The 16,996-nt window shown below is 46.9% G+C and overlaps 3 protein-coding genes across 4 annotated transcripts; 2 read left to right on the top strand and 1 right to left on the bottom strand.

The window, feature by feature from the left end:
• Positions 1-1,250: 1,250 nt before the first annotated feature.
• epn3a (epsin 3a) lies at positions 1,251-12,458 on the top strand. Of its 2 annotated transcripts, XM_084678949.1 has the most exons (11): positions 1,251-1,520; positions 3,744-4,507; positions 7,101-7,219; positions 8,333-8,413; positions 9,025-9,114; positions 9,736-9,822; positions 10,061-10,184; positions 10,445-10,639; positions 10,723-10,791; positions 10,893-11,129; positions 11,229-12,458. In XM_084678949.1, exons 2-11 carry the CDS (start codon positions 3,910-3,912, stop codon positions 11,522-11,524), a joined length of 1,896 nt encoding a protein of 631 aa, XP_084535075.1. In that variant the 5' UTR covers positions 1,251-1,520; positions 3,744-3,909; the 3' UTR covers positions 11,525-12,458. The 2 variants fall into 2 exon arrangements, with proteins under 2 accessions (XP_084535075.1, XP_084535076.1); XM_084678950.1 differs by lacking the exon at positions 8,333-8,413.
• A 526-nt stretch (positions 12,459-12,984) lies between these two features.
• Positions 12,985-14,226, bottom strand: arl16 (ADP-ribosylation factor-like 16). The gene is made up of 5 exons (XM_084678952.1): positions 14,038-14,226; positions 13,827-13,885; positions 13,588-13,704; positions 13,287-13,402; positions 12,985-13,157 (listed from the first exon to the last, which is right to left on the bottom strand). The coding sequence occupies exons 1-5, from the start codon at positions 14,096-14,098 to the stop codon at positions 12,992-12,994; spliced, it is 519 nt and encodes a 172-aa protein (XP_084535078.1). The 5' UTR covers positions 14,099-14,226; the 3' UTR covers positions 12,985-12,991.
• Positions 14,227-14,361: 135 nt separating this feature from the next.
• On the top strand, positions 14,362-16,966 carry fn3krp (fructosamine 3 kinase related protein). Its single transcript, XM_084678951.1, has 6 exons — positions 14,362-14,647; positions 15,001-15,152; positions 15,243-15,334; positions 15,471-15,553; positions 15,659-15,781; positions 16,120-16,966. Exons 1-6 carry the CDS (start codon positions 14,507-14,509, stop codon positions 16,456-16,458), a joined length of 930 nt encoding a protein of 309 aa, XP_084535077.1. The 5' UTR covers positions 14,362-14,506; the 3' UTR covers positions 16,459-16,966.
• The last annotated feature ends 30 nt before the right edge of the window (positions 16,967-16,996 follow it).

Below are 16,996 nucleotides of genomic sequence, written 5' to 3'. Positions count from 1 at the left end.
GTCACTGCTGTGCCAATCCTCCCCACCCCCCCTCTCCCGGACACGGCCAGCATATCCCTCTGCAATGACATCACCAGGCCTTTGTTGGGAAACAAAGGCTTAGCTCGGGACACTGTTTTCAGGAGAAATAAAGACAGAAAGGGAGGCCTGGAGCAAACTTATGAGTCACAGAGAGCTGGCTGTGATGATAACCGACCTTGTGGCCATGAGAAGGATATGAAAGGATAACATTGTGATGTAGCAGGTGCAGCAACAAGTTCCTTGTTTCTCTGGAGAGGAGGGGAGTTAGCAAACATAGCACAGCTGGCCTTCAATGTGGAGAAAACGCACCCCCCGTGAAACAGTCCTTCCAAAAATATTCATTTTCTAATACTTGATTAGATTCACTTTCTTAACATCTTGCTTTATGTTTTACTCCATGTGACTCAGGTCATTGTTACCATGGTGGAGCTGGTATTTCCTGAATTTCCTGCTTTCTTGACAACCACTAACAGGAGAAGGACCAACCAACCGAAGGAGTCAACCTCTTAGAGGAATGTGCTTTCATTATTTGCAATGACATGCACACTTGTCTTTGTACAAATGACTGTGTGTAGGTGGTTGGTTAATAGAGAAAGGGACATAGTCAATATTGCTGTTATTAAAAAAGAATGTACAATTCCACTGAGGTGAAATAAAAACAGACGATGAGCTTTGTATTATGCATAGGATGTGACATCAACAGCCCATTACTGGAAATGAATAAGTAAACAGTAGAACACACAGCAAAGAGGAACAAGGTATAAGAGGGAGGAAATGAGGTGTTCCCTTAGGAACATTAACTTCTACCATTACTATGGACATCACTTTGACATGGCCATGAATATTTCCCAACCATTAATTGTAATCTATATTTCAGTGGTTTCAATTACTTTTGAATGTTATTCATTTGCAGCACACCTTATCTTGATGCAAAAACTGAAAATATCCATTATGTTTTTTCCCATTAAAGAAAAACGAAAAAACTAAAAGAAAATGGCAGGGAAATAAACAGACAAATATGATACTAATGATAATGGACCGGACCCACAGTGTCTGGAGTCTGGACCATCCAGTATCATTCCATCACTTGCCTCTGTCAAGCCAAATTTGGCTTTCGTGCCGGGTTGCCAACAGGCAGCGAATGGGTTAAGTCTGACTCTGCAGGCACCGCGCACCCCTCCCTATTTTACCTCCCTCTTTCACGTTCCATTTTTACTGTGTGTGCATTGGGGGGTTCTGTGCCCTTTGCAAACCTGGCGCTTGTGTGTTATTACGCAAACCAAACTTTCTGTCGGACACCTACTACCAGCTCCCCCTATAATTCAGTTTCAATCTCGGGACATTGTAAACACCTTCAATTTATCAGTAGATTTTTTCTTTTGTGTATTAACCACCTTTGCGCCGTGGGTTTATTTTCAAGCCACGAAAGATGTCGGGAAAAGGCGTTTCAATCGACCTGGTCTCATAAGTTGGGACGCCAATGACGCGCAATGTGAGAGGTAAGTGATACCATCCGCTGGTTAGTAAATCGTGATTTAGCTGGTTTTATTGGCTTTTCGTCATCAATTTACCTCTTCCAACCAAAGCTGAGTCACGGTTATGCACTTTGACTGGTCTCGCAGTTCTGGTCTTCGGTTGTCGTATTTGACGCAATGTAGTAGGTTATTGCTGCATGATGTCGGTTCGTTCGACCCAGTTTGATACTTAAACTCGAGAACGAAAGTGAAAAGCTACTTCAGAATAGCCTACAACTTAACACTTAGCTTAGACACATCCTATTTTGATATTGTCCAGAGACATCAAAAGTATAACATTGAGTCAGTACATAAGTACACGGAACATGCGTTATGTTATTTATTATAACATAGTAAAAGGGATAAGATATGAAGGGATTTACAATATATTGTAGTTTATACTGCAGTATCTAATGAGACCAGACTCAAATGCACTATAATTATATAGATAAGGATACTTCTAGTAATAGACAACGCTAGTATTGTTTTAGTTTTGCATGTGAAGGTCATGGCCAACCTTGGAGATTGCAGATTAAACACACTCAAAAGATAAGAGCAGTATTACATCTGAAACAGTGAAAAAGTTTGGGGTTGTTGATGACAGGGACATCTAGCTATAGGCCCTCTTACATATCGTCTTTGAACATATCTTATGTGTGACACTTGATACTAATCTATAGAAAGTTCAGCCTTCATGATTGTATTTCACTTGAGTGGGTAACACAGAGAAACTAAGGTGTGTACTGTGAGAATGATCAGCCACCATTATGGCACTTCGTCCATCTTGCCCTACTGTCTCCTCCCTGTCCAGTTTCAGGACTCCGTTGCATACTGTCCGACCATTTTATAGATATTTCCTGTCCAAGGCTTTAAGACAGGAATTTGAGAAATTTCTCCTAGTCTTGTTTGGGTGCCAGTTGGTGTTGGATGAGCTGAAAGCTGGACTGGGGCCTCTACCACTTGAGATTCTGACCATGGTCAGCTGACCCAAGAAGCATTCTGGGATGTTTGTTCAGTCATCAGTTTATTTTTGTGCTCTTACAGTACACTTATCTGATACTGCCCTAATGCTGCCCCAGAATAGATGAGGTACTACCGTTGTCAACCTAAGATTCCAACTGTACTTTGGTTTTGTATTTATCCTAGCTCTACTGTAAATGATAGTGTCTGTTGTACTCACAAGGCCAATATGGTCAAAGGGGTTACAAGTAAATCAATAGGAGTCAATAACACAGCATGCACAACCACAAAGCCTCTCATTACTACCTCAGAGGACTTTGAGTTAAACATTTGAGAAATGCTAACCCATGCCAGTACACTGTTATGGGACTGATCCTGCATGTGCATTCATCAAGGCTCTGTGTTTAATGGCTAAGGCAAAATTCAGAGTGGAAAGTTACTGGTGCCTCGGGTTAAATAATATACTGTATATAGTTCGATGCCCACATTTCAGTAGGACATTATGCCTTCCTAGCACATTTTTTAAATAAGACATTTCTGTAATGAAGGAGGGTGTATATGCATGTATAGTCACAACAGTGAAACTGGTTTGTTGCAAGACTTTTATAGGTATAACTGAACCCTGAGAGGCCCCAGTGCTGCAATGTTAATCCTTTCACCTCAGCCAAACAGGAGATAGGACGACTTCTGTTATGATAACACTTGGTTCAAAGGAAAATGTATTGGATTAATTCACTAGCAACACTGGGTCATGCCCCCTGCGGTCAAGTCCCTTCTTCTACAAATGTTTGTCCTCCTGTCAAAAGCAGCCTCCTTTGATGATTCATGTTCAAAATGGCTGACGGGCACAGCTCATCTTTGCTTACTCAGGGAAGATCTAGTGTGGCCGGCTCCCACAGTTCTCTTACTGTCTCAGTAAAATTTCTCTCAGGGAAAACTGAGTCCAGGTGTTGTGTTTCACATTACTGGGAGGTGCTGAGCTGTCCCTCTCTCCTTCCGCAGTCGGCTCCTGAATGGAGAGAGGAATGTGCGAGGTGTTTTCAAATGGAAAATACTTCCAAGTGAATGTTATATTATGCAGACATGTAATATAAGGGCTAACATGATAAAGAAGGCCTACTGGTGCCTGGGTCAAGTTGTTATAGAACCATTTCAGTTTCACTTACTGCCTGTTTTGAACTTAACAAGACTTTGACCAGATAATAATCGGTGTATGTCCAACTGTTTAAATATTCTCTCACACACCAGGAACTCACTGAACTTGCCTAGAGGAGGACGGCCCCATTCCATCCCCCTTCTGAACTGACTTCTGTAATAGTGTCCTCCTCCAGTTATCAAAGAGAAAACTAGTGGCTGGACCACTGATACTGTACTCTACCCGGCACCTGTGAGAACCCCCACCCCTAGCGCCACCATGCAGACCTCCTCTCTACGTCGGCAGATGAAAAACATGGTCAACAACTACTCCGAGGCGGAGATCAAGGTACGCGAGGCCACCTCGAACGACCCCTGGGGCCCCCCTAGCTCGCTCATGTCGGAAATTTCCGACCTCACCTTCAACGTGGTGGCCTTCACCGAGGTGATGGGAATGATCTGGAAGCGCCTCAACGACCACGGCAAGAACTGGCGCCACGTCTACAAGGCCCTGACGCTGCTGGATTACCTGATCAAGACGGGCTCGGAGCGCGTGGCCCAGCAGTGCCGGGAGAACATCTTCACCATCCAGACTCTGAGAGACTTCCAGTTCACCGACCGGGATGGCCGTGACCAGGGCGTCAACGTGAGGGAGAAGGCCAAGCAGCTGGTCACCTTGATGAGGGACGACGACAAGCTGAAGCAGGAGAGGACCCAGGCCTTGAAAACCAAGGAGAGAATGGCAGGAGCTGCAGCTGGGTTGGGCTCTGGTTCTCTGCCACCCCCGTACCCAGGGCGCCGCACCAGCCAGCCCAGCATGGCAGCTCTGTACGGGGATGAGTTTGGCAGGTCCAGAGGGTCACCCTCCTCCTTCAACTGTGAGTGGCATCTAGCTGTGACTATTCGCACACATAGGCATGTTATTTATGACCGCGCACACTCACACACACACACACACACATACACACACACACACAGCTTTACTGGGAGTTTTAGGGACTTTCTGTACATCCTCATGTCATATTCTGTACATACATGTCTATTTTGTATTACTACCATACCGTTTAACATCTTCTTAGTCTCATCTGAATCTTGTCATTCTATCTCCTGCTTCCTTGTAGAGACTTGACTCATGGTGATTTTGGGTGAGACTCACTCATTTGTTTTTGACTGTTTTTGGAGAATGACTGCAGAGATGACTGGCTATGACACAAACCACGGCCTGCTTGATCTTGTTTTTCCAGTCGCCATCTTAATAGCTATTAACCTACATCCACTTGACGATTCACAGATAATGTGTCAGCAGTTTTTTGGGGTTCCTTTTCTTTTGTTCTTAAAAAAAACCAAATGACAAACAGATATAATTATTTTTAGCAGATGGCTACATCAAGCAGTCACTGGACAGTAGATCAAAGGTCATAATCAAACTATTGTGGTTCCAGCTGCTGACATAAGGACTATGACAAGTCATCCTTCCGTAGTCCCTCTTTCTCCATTCTTTTCACAGCTCAATGTTTGTCAGTCTCTCTGCTCCTTTCCTATGCTTTGGTATGGTCGTAGACAACATCTGCATTCTTCTCATTCTCCAGCTCTCATTCGTGCCAGCTAAACAGGAATGACAATGAAAAGGGGGGTGGGGGGTGGGAGGGGGTTGGGGCTGGGGAGGGGGGGGTGGGAGGGGGTTGGGGCTGGGGAGGGGGGGGGGTGGCGGTGATTGTTTCTCTGTGTCACAGCTCTCACGTGGGTCCCATGCACTGTGCTCTGTGTTGACGGGCTGTAAGCTTTTGTGCGGTAGCAGTTGTTCCATACAGGAGGACAGTGATGTGAAACCTCGAGGGGTCCCTCTGCCTGCATCACTGGCCAGGGATGTCTAGTGACCAGATAGCGACTAGAGGAAGCTGTGCTTGGTGTGTTTACATATACACAGCAGCTGTGGCCATTACCATCTGATGTCTGGGCTGCTATGAGATATATTTAGAATCAGAAACGGCTTAACTGCCAAGTAGGTTTTGGCAATTAAGTTATTTGGTCATATATAAGTCGTTTGCTTTGGTGGTGCATAACAATAAACATATAGTATACAAGAACAAAACCTGCCAAGTACCAAAATACATACAGTGTCATTATATTATATGTGTGTGAACACTTATGTCTTCTAGCTTGTGTGTGGTTTTTGCCATGAGGGGGATTCCTGTGCTTTCAGTAGGACGTGAGTCACTGTGTTATTGTTGTATTTTCCCAAAAGAGAGAGAGGCTGACAGCTGATATCATTATGCTTGTCACTACTTTGCCCCACTATGCACCTGAACCTTAACCTATGTCCCCGTTGCTGTTCTGCTCCACTGGGTTTTCTGCTTGATTGGAATCCTTACGGACCAGAACCAGGCCTCCCATGTTGCAAATAGGAGTCAGAGGATTTTTCTCCATGAGAACAGACATACCAAACTGTTTGATTTGGCACACTCTTTCAAACAATACCATGGAAACGTTCTTACTGTTGACTTTTGGGGCAGCTGCAGTGCTCTCTAGGCTACATATGTGACCTCAGATTATGGATCTATTACACACGTCACACACTGGTAATTAGCAGGGCCCACAAAGAAATAGTTTGGGACGAAAACCGATTTGCCGTCCTTTCAAGTAGGCCGAGGCTGATGGCCAGTAGATGTTTTTTGGTCGATCTCTTAAGCGTTAGAGGAGGGTTGTGTGATTGAGTGGCTGTTGGTCTTTGGGGGGGGGGGGGGGGGGGGGGGGGGGGGGGGGGAGTACGGCCCGGTTGCCAGCCTGTGGCTGAGGGTTTGATAGGGGTCTGATGGATGGAGTGGGTGGGGGTCATGAGGTTGGCAGCAGCAGCTCGCCCGCCCGCGTACATTCCAGCCCAGGCATTGAGGGGCAGCGCAGTGGAAATGATTGGGGGGTTCAGAGACCTCGCTGTGCCAACGTCTGCCCTGCTACCCTCCCATAGCCGTCCCTGACCCGCTGCCTGCCTGCCATCCAGACTGCCATTCCTGCGTACACTGCCATTCCTCCTCCCCAGCCCCCTCCCCCCCCCAAACCTAGGCCTGTCTCCTAGTGTCCTGGAACAGACCAAGGGGATTCGGGGTAATAACGTAGGCCCCACTCCACCGCCTCTTTCTGCTCTTCCCCCTCCGCCAACCCCATCACCTCACACAGAAACCCCATTGTTCGCAGTGTAGGCAGAGTTAGATAGACCGTGGCAAGCAATGCCAGCCAGGCCTGGAACAACAGGCATTGGACCACAGAATTAACATGCAAAACCAGCGCCAACTCACTTTTAAGTTTGCTCTTAAAATCCAGACTAATGCGAGTCTCTCTTTGTCCTCTTTCTCCCCCTCTGTGTCTCTTTCCCATTCCCTATTTCCTCCCTCTCCCTTCTCTCCCTATTACTCATTTTTTTTGCTTCCAAATCCCCCCCCCCCCCCCCACACCTGCTCTTCCTCGGGGCCTCAGCCTCCTCCTCTTCTCCTCATGTAGCCTCCGACCTGGAGCAGGCCCGCCCCCAGACCAGCGGGGAGGAGGAGCTACAGCTGCAGCTGGCCTTGGCCATGAGCCGAGAGGAGACTGAAAAGGTATAACACACACACACACATGCACACGCACATAGACATCCTCCTGTCTGTCAGACATAGACCAAGAATAAGGTTCGGACCCTAACCCTGACACTGAGAAAGGAGGCTTGTCCACTGTGGCTGACGCCACGCTGTGTGGGAATGCAGTAGACAAGGCAGCCTCCCACTCAGACTCCATGTCCGACAGAGCTCAGCACCCCCTCCCTCCCTCCCTCCCTCCCTCCCTCCCCCCCCCCCCCCTCCTCAACCATCAGTCTGTACTCTAAGACAGGTCGGTTCTCAAAGTGGGGTCCGCGAACCATAGCCAAGGGGTCCGCAAAATCATTTGCCACATATTATAACATTATATATTATAAATTGTGCTGAATCATTAAAACGTTAAAAATATATTAGAATCTACAGATGGGGACCATTTGCACCAATAAAACAAGCATATTGTGTCCAGTTAAGAGCACAAAGGGGATGCTGAATGGGTGTTACGCCTACGGTGGGGTCTTTGGAAAATGTTCGCCCCTGTAAGGGGTCTCTGGCCCCAAAACGTTTGAGGACCCCTGCTCTAAGAGGCCTACATTTCCCGTAGCCCGTAATGGAAAGCAATATCATCCCCTCTCTGCCTCTGATTCGGTCGATAACGGAACTCTAGCCAATCAAAGGGGCTGATGCTCAGGGGTGACTGCAGAGTGAACGAGGGAATAGACAGGATGTTTGCATTGATCCCCTGCTCATCAGCCTAGCCTGGCTGCCAGAACTCATATTGATAGCAAGGGCATTGGATGCCCTTTGTGAGTGTATGGGGAGAGTAATGTTGGGTTTTGTTGCAGGTTAATGTGCACACAAGGCCAGAACAAAACCGAGGCCCTTGTCAGATATGGAAACTGTATTATTAGCAGTATTATACTAGTATTATACCGCTATCTTACATTCCCCTTTTACTACTTATGTACTGTGTGAAAACGGTCTACTGTATGTAAGACTGTCCGTCATCCCTCTGGAAGTGTTTATCAAGTGGAGCAGTGCAACTCCTCCTGTCTGAATCCACCAAAGGGCCTTCTGCTGAACCATAGGCTACCAATTCCATCGGTCCTCCTCTTAACTCCTCCCCCTTGACTCTAGCCGCCTCCCCCTCCCGTGGATATTGACGAGCAGACCCAGCTCCAGATCGCTATGAGCCTCAGCAAGGAGGAGGCCCAGAAGGTACAGCGATGCGGGAGCCCGGCCCCTGCACCGCCCGGTCCCTAACCCGACCCCCTCTTACCTCACGGCCCTCCGCTCTGAGACACATGTCCAACGTCTGTTGATGTGTCCCTCAGAGTAGCGCATGCGTGTGCGACTCACCCTTTCTCCTCTCCAGCTTGGGTCTCTACCCACCCCTCCACCCCCCCATTCCCGACCGGCAAAGCACTATGCGCCCTCTCTCTCTCTCTCTCTCTCTCTCTCTCTCTCTCTCTCTCTCTCTCTCTCTCTCTCTCTCTCTCTCTCTCAGCAGACAAGGCTGCATCCTTTCTCTTCCACTAACCAACAACGCTCTGTGTCCCTCTTTGTTAGACCAATGGTATGACATTCCCCTCCCTCCTCAGCCTCTCTGGTCTCTACTATAGTTTGGCTGCATGGGCCTGTCCCTCTGCAGGGAACTTGCTAAAGGACAGTCCACGCCTTTTGCCCTGATTGGACTGCCGGGCAAGCTCCTCCCCCCGTAGAGTGGCTTGCATGCAATAGGGAGATTATTGAGAAAGGTTGTGCTTTCATCTATACAAAAGTGACTGATTGTACACCCCCACCCCTTCCACTAATTGACGCCCTCACAGCCCGCCCCTCGCCCTCCGGTTGCCTTGGATATGGATGAAGACGCGCAGCTCCAGATAGCCCTGAGCCTGAGCAAAGAGGAGCACCAGCAGGTAGCGCCCCCTGGCTGTCACTGAGCATCCTCCCTCTGGGCTCCGAGGTCCTCTAGCTCGACCTAACCCCCTCTGGTCCTTTAACAGCACTCCTCCAAGCCTCCCTCCTCCTCGTCTTCTCTGGCTGCTCATATCCTCTCTCTCTGTCTCTCTGTCTGTTTCTCTCTCTCTCTCTCTGTCTTTCTCTCTCTCTCTCTCTCTCTCTCTCCCCGTCTCTCTCTCTCTTTAATGTTTCAACAGTCTGGGCTTCCGCTGTACTCACTGTTACTGCTTTGGTTTGTACCTCTGTCTCTCTTTCTCCATCCCTCACTCGTCTCTATCCCCCTCTTTCTCTGTCTCTTGTAAAGTCTTTCTGCCAGGTAAGCACAATGGGAACACTCACCAAGTCACTTGTGCTTGACTGCTCGCTCCCCTCTCTGACCAGAGGATTCCTCTATCTTTCTCTCTCCTCACATGGTCCTTTTCTCAGACATGTGTTGCTGTGTGTTGTCCAGCATGTTTGTTTCTGTCGCTATATGTCTTGGGGTGTGGACGATTCAGAGAGAGTGAGCTTTGCCCAAAGCATTGTCATGACGACAGGCTTCTGTCTGTCTGTGTGCGTGTGTATGTGTTCGTTGTCAGGAGCAACGGAGTCGCCAGGGAGACGAGTCGTTGCTCCAGAAAGCTCTTGAGGAGAGCAAGAGAGAGATGCAGTCCACTGGAGGCGGGGTAGGAACAGTGTACACCAAACTCCATACTCCCTTTGTGTCAGCAGTGCCAATATACCACACCTATTCAGGCGACTGTTGCTCAAGAGAATTCAAGTTGACAAACATCCATCAATAAATGACGTGTTCCTGCAACAATACTTTGTGCGCTATAGCCTTTTTAATACAGCAATCGTAGCGCAGTGCAAAAAAATACTTGCTTGTGAGCTTCAAGATCCTGTTCCCTTTTGTGTGCTTAGTCGGCCATGAAGGACCTTGTCGATGTTTTTGCGGTGGCCTCTGAAGCGTCCCCTAGTCGCCCGCCCTGGGACCTATCCGGAGGGGCTGCCCGTCTGGCCAGCTCTGACCCCTGGGACTCCCTGGGTGAGACTGGGCGCTAGCTCTGCTAACACACCCCTCTTCCTGCTCCGGCATGACCTCAGACACGACAGTCACGCCGTCCAACCCAACTAAATGTTTCACTGCTCCCAAATGGATTAATGACGTAACGCATTCCTGTGTTAGCAAATCATCCACACACACACACACACCCGCGATCAGATAGGGAGCTTCAACCGCCATGTGGCCCGGTTAACGCGATTGCTGTGGAAAACCTCATTTGTCGTTCCTCTGTTTCGGTGCAGTGGATGCACGCTCCTCTGCCCCGGGGATAGAAATACCCTGGATGGCACCTCCGGCCTCCAGCAGCCCAGTTCCTCCCTGGGAGCACACGCGGTCCCCTCCGGATCCATGGGAGGCCCCGCACAGTGCACCCAGCCCCAAACCCAACCTCGGCTCTGCCTCCAGCACCCAACCCTGGGCCTCCCCTGCCGACACAGGTGCCACCGCCTCTGGGACGCATTCGGACATTTTCGGGGATATAGAGGCTAATGTCTTATCTCACCACGGTGCGTTGTTTCAGGTGCGACGGCTGTAGATCCCTTCACTGGTATGGCAGCTAAAGTCCCTTCTCGACCTGGGAGCCCCTCGGGTGAGTAGCGGTATAAAAAGGGCTGGGACTGTCTCCCTAAGCCCCCTTGCTCACAGTGAATTCATGTCTGACTCCCTGCTTTCATCCCTGCATCTTTGTAGACGGAGACTTGTTCGATGAGGCCATGGACGGGGGTCAAGTGAATATGAATGGGCGAGGTGGGGGCAGTCCAGAGATCTTTGACCTGTCCCGCCTGGGTGAAAGTCTGGCCGCCCCCAGTCCACGGACCTGTCGGACCCCCGAGGCCTTCCTGGATCCCACCGCAGCCTCGCTGGTCAACCTGGACATCCTGATTCCGGCTAACCCCCCAGCCAAGACCAAGAACCCCTTCCTGTCAGGTCAGCACGAGCACACGCACTCTCCCGCCTCTCCGATCCAGCACACAACGACGCACGTGTACTATGTCAAGTAAACACCTACTTCCTGTTTCTCCGTAGGACTGAGTGCACCCTCGGCGACCAACCCATTCCAAAGTGAACAACCCCGCCTGACCCTGAATCAGATGCGTCCCAGCTCCACCTCCCCCGTGCCTCCAGCCAGCTCCCTCCCCTACAGCGCCTCCTTGCCCCTGCCCGCCAGCCACCAGCCTTCAAGTCTGCCCTCCTCCCTCACCCACCCCACCCAGCCCGGCCAGGACATGCCTGGGAACCTGCCCCAGCCCCTTCTGCCCCTCTTCCAAGCGACGACTCTGAACCAGCAGGCTGAACAGCACAGTCAGAACCCCTTCCTATGAGGTCCAAATGGACTGGACCAAAACTCGGAGGGAGAGTGGAGATACGGTTGCATTCTTGAAGCCAACCTCAGACTCAACTGGAACTCTGAACTGAAATCATTTGGTTTAGTTTTTTTTTTAATATGGGCCATGATACTGTAACCCTTAGATTGCTGCCTGCTGAACTGTTCTCTCTGTGATCACACCCTGTCTTGTTCCTTCTGTGTAGGAAGGAGTGACAGAGGAAGGCCTTTCGGCGAGTGTGTTGCAATAGAGGACAATGTCATGTAGAATCTTATCATAAGGCCATAACACAATCCTCATTTACTTCTGCTACAAGCATCTGTCCAGGTACATTCATTGCTAAAAAAGCACAGTTGAATTAGACATGTTGATGCCACAGTACTAGGCTACTGTTTAGTGAGAACGTGTGGATCTTTTTCTCAACTTCAAGTCACATGTCCACTCTTCCTGCTTTTCCTGATTGGACCACATTGCGCTTGATCCAGCCACTGATTGTATACCAGATATGCCTGTTTATCTGACTGATGGCCCAGAACGCCCTGGGCTAACCCACCTGCCCCTCTGCTGAGCTGCACTGTCAGGTCCCTGGGCCCTCTTCTGTTTGACTTACTACTGACGACACAATGCATAGAGGCCTGCCAACAGACCCATCCAGATAATGACACATGGTTTTAATTCCCTTTATTGCAGTAATAATGTTCAATGCTCAAAGGAGTTGGTGGATTGTTGCTCGAAGAGTACTGGTGAGAATGAGGCTGACGTTTGCTTCTATTGTAATAGAATGGGACTGTGGGGTTAAAGTAAATATACATTGGGTATTTTCCAGCAAGAGGCAACTTCATAGAATTTTAGAAAAATCCTGATTTTTTAAAATTGCTTGTTGCTTGTGAAACACTGATTCTCATGAAATATAATGGCTATAATTAACCAATATGTGCAATTCATTGTTTATTTTTACATATTTTCATTGCTTTGATAACATTTATTTTCACCATTCAATATAACATGTACAAAACCGTGTTCATGACATCACTATTTATTTTCAAATACTTCATAAAACATGAAAAAGCACAATTAAATATTTAGACAGTGTTGCCCCCTGCAGGCCAGCATTGACAATGCATGTATTGTCAATTTGTTTTTAATGCCCCAGACCAAAATACTTTGGTCATACACCTGTTCATAATTGTTATGTACATCCCTCATGTGTAATACAGGTGTATAATGTATGGATGATACATGCATAATTTACTTGCTGGAATATGACTAGAATATGATATGGCATCAAATGGCAGTGTTTTAAAACACCATAATCGCATAAAAAGTACAAGATACCAGGCAATGATATTTGCAGTATCGCTTTCTTTGTGTTGAAGATGAGGATGCCTCCGAAACTGGCACAACAACACCATTGAGAACCTTGTGGCACAAATGTCCCTGAGAATCAGGGGGGATGATACAAGGTCACTCTCCAACGGTCGAGTCCAGCCAGCTCAGCACCCCTTGGAGTCCTTGGCCAGAGCGAGCACTAAGCTCAAGTGTTGTTATTGGCTGAGAGGCACAAGCGATGATATCATCCATCCTGAAAAGTGACTTCATTTCCACGAGGCTCATCGTGCAAGGGAGGTCCCTGGAGAAAGAGATGCTGTCAGTCTTGGGTAGAACAAAAGGTACTACCCCTGGTAGTTCCACAGAGGACTAAACAAGATCAGAGGAAATGAAGACTGGTGCCCTGGAATGTGTGTTGTGGGAGTCTCACCTCTTGTTAAAGAGGACCAGTACAGAAGCTTTATGCAGTGGCTCAGCCGAGAGAACAGACAAGAGCTGAATACAGGAGGAAGATATCTGGATGATATTGGCAGAGTCCACCATGAACTATGAAGAAAAAAAAACATTCACAGATCTCACTGAATCTGCATAGTTACCTCAAATATATCATGTTGGAATGAGTACCTTGTAAAACGTGGGGGCATTTTCATCTAGTATACCACTTATTTATATTAAACAGCATTGTCAACATAATAGTGATTGTATATGTCGGTCCCAGAACCTGAACTTACAATGACAGAGGAGCAGTCAGTGAAGTAGCTTGGCCAAATAGGTCCCATGCAACCTCCTAACTCCCTCACGGTCACCCTCTTCCTCTTCAGGATCAAATCTGTTAAGTTGGTGCCAACCTAGTAGGTTAAGGGAATATATTACTGTACTTGTTCAGTTGGTCATTTTAGACCATGCATCCAAACAGATGTGGTGAGCTAACTAATTTGGCTAGTAATGGGGCCAGTTTAACAAGGCTTACCGTGGGCAGAGTAACTGGAGGTTCTCCTAAATCAAATGACCCATCACGCGAACTGAGCTGTAAAAGACCCGTTAAAGAACATGTGAGGTGACGATTGAAATGAAAACAGGTAGCTAGTAGTACTACTACAGTGCTAGCTTCTAGTTACTGTAGCTAACTGACAACAACGGTCCAGTACAGTACAGAATGCGCTAGATCATATAAAGGATATTTTGTAAACGTTTTAACAGCAATGTCTTTCCAACACCCGTGGCTCCAAGCAGCAAGCACATTGCATACAAATGAATATATGTCAATACAGTTTGAGATAACCAGTTATCAGTTTAGATAGCAAGCAAGCTACCAAACTAGCTTCTTAGCTGGCTATCGCACTAAAGCTTTCTTGAACACCATGGAGACTTCCATATGACCAGACGATCTGTGCTCTAATAGGACCAATACAAACCAATCACTGCTGTTGTGTTTCTTATTGGGCAATGTGTTTGTCATGTGATCCGGAACCAAAACATTGGTTAGCAAGTCCCCTGCTAATAAGTCCATCCTCTTTCTACTTAGAGCTGCCAACACATAAGCTCCCGTACCATAGCAGTACTACAAGTTGTGGAAATCGAAAATCGAGGCTGACAAAACTACATAGAGAACAATTGCTGGTGCATTTAATTTAAAAAAAAATAATAGTCATGGAAGCTCAGTTAAAGAAGGAGTTGTCAACATCGATACTGAAGTCTACTGGCCATTCAGGTGGTGGCTGCATCAGCGAGGGCCTGAGTTATGACACTGACAACGGAAGAGTGTTTGTGAAGATAAATCACAAGAGTCAGGTTCTTCATTACTTTATTACCAATATATACATATGCAATGTTTTATTAGATTTCTTTGTCATCCTTTTCTCTCTCATGTAACTATAGGCTACAGTACTTTTAATTCAAAGCATAGCTGTTACAAGCAAGCAACCAAGGACAAATCAAATGTACTTCTGACACAAGCAAATCAGTGAATAGAGGGATTTGTACTGACAATAGAACCATTCAGTTAGGATGATGGATGAGGACTAAGGACTGTAGATGTTGTACTAATTGATGTGACAGCCATAGTCTTTAACTGCAGCTGGCATACCTAAATAGCATCAACAAGCCATACTTTGGTGATTTTATTCTCCTGTTTCATCTTACAGGCCAAACTGATGTTTGATGGCGAGATGGCAAGCCTGGATGCAATCCTTATGACAGAAACAGTTCAAGTACCCAAGCCTGTGAAAGTGATTGAACTTGACACAGGAGGTACTGCATTTGTCATGGAGCATGTTGACATGAGAGGACTTAGCAAGTAAGCACAAATATCATACTGTTCTGGATTTTTAAAACCAACTCATAAGCAGCACTGCCCTAATGTTATCCCTGGCACGGATTTCCACAGGCACTCGAAACACCTGGGAGAGCGTTTAGCTGACTTGCATCTCCACAACCAGAGACTGAGAGATAAACTAACTCATGAGCAACAGACAGTTGGTAGTTCTCCCAAGCAATACCACGACCATGATAAGAAATCCCCACTACAGTGCAATACACGTCATGAAAATGTAGCAGACATTCTGTGACGTCTGTGTGTCATGATGGTCAATCCTTGTCATGTGCACACATACAGGTAAAGGAGCTGGACGGTCAGACGTACCTGTCATTGACAAATTTGGCTTTCATGTGCCCACATGCTGTGGGTACCTGCCTCAAGTATGTTACTTAGCAACAGAAACTTGATGTACTCTACTAAGCATATGCATATACTAATGTCTCAGAATATAGACAGTCTTCCTGTTTTCCCTTTGATTTCTTCAGGAGAATGACTGGCAGAATGACTGGGTGGCATTCTACTCTCAGCAGAGACTACAGCACCAGCTTAACATGGTTGAGCAGTCTTGTGGAGACAGGGAGGCCAGAGAGCTTTGGGCCCAGCTGCAGGTTGGTAATACTGTACTTCACGAGTGGTCAGATGGCTGAGTGGTTAGGGAGTCGGGCTATTAATCAGAAGGTTGTTGGTTCAATTCCCGGCCGTGCAAAATGAAATTGTGTCCTTGGGCAAGGCGCTTCACCTTTCTTGCCTCGGGGCAAGAGAGATTCTCTTGGGGAGAATGTCCCTGTACTTACTGGAAGTCGCTCTGGATAAGAGCGTCTGCTAAATAACTAAATGTAAATGTAACAAGGGAATCTGTGATAATACATAGAAATCTCATCAGATTACATTCAGGATGGACATGCCACCGCTTAACTCTGCACTTGTATATTTCCCATTTGATCAGCTGAAAATTCCCCAGTTGTTTGCGGATGTAGAGGTGTTTCCTGCCCTGCTCCATGGAGACCTGTGGGGAGGCAACGTGGCCGAGTGTTCAGAGGGCCCTGTCATCTTTGACCCAGCCTCCTTCTATGGCCATGCAGAGTATGAGCTGGGCATTGCAGGGATGTTCGGGGGCTTTGGTAGCTCTTTTTACTCAGCTTACCATGAAAAGATCCCCAAGGCTTTGGGTTTTGCAAAGCGGAATCAGCTGTATCAACTCTTTCACTACCTAAATCACTGGAACCACTTCGGTGGAGGCTATAGAGGTTCCTCGCTGAGAATCATGAAAGACCTTGTTAAATAATGTGCAACAACTTGCTTAAACCCCGCAAAGTCCTACACTGCAAGCTAGTCTTGGCCCATGCAGAGGACGATTATCTGACGCAAAACACTGTAGTGAATACTGAATTACTAATACTTTAAATGAATGAAGGAACAAATGAAAGAAACAGATGCCACTGTTGTACAGTACAGTAATCTGAGATAATACGATTTTAAAGGAACATTCCAATTGCTTAATAACACTATAGATTAGATTAATAGTGGTATTAGTAGTTTTGGGTCATTGAAAGCAATACAATTAATTCTTTAAATTTTTGTTTTGTTAATAATTGTACATATTTAATAGTAATTTGATTATGAGAATTTGTAAAGATTATTACAATACCTTTCAGTACTGTAACAATACCTAAGCAATTCACTGACCAATAGTTTTACTGTCCTTTAATGTCCTTTCCTGCAGGCCTTCCACTTGTTAGTTTTGGTATTTGGTGTCAATGCAGTTTATCCAATTCAATAAAGCACTAAATTCACGGTCTCCTTTTAATAAACGCTCTTTAAAT

The sequence above is a fragment of the Hypomesus nipponensis genome, chromosome 17, assembly GCF_054491055.1.
Source record: "Hypomesus nipponensis isolate SF chromosome 17, ASM5449105v1, whole genome shotgun sequence".
NCBI classification, from domain to species: Eukaryota; Metazoa; Chordata; class Actinopteri; order Osmeriformes; family Osmeridae; genus Hypomesus; species Hypomesus nipponensis.
The sequence above is the reverse complement of the archived record's forward strand: the minus strand, read 5'-3'. Positions and strand labels throughout refer to the sequence as shown.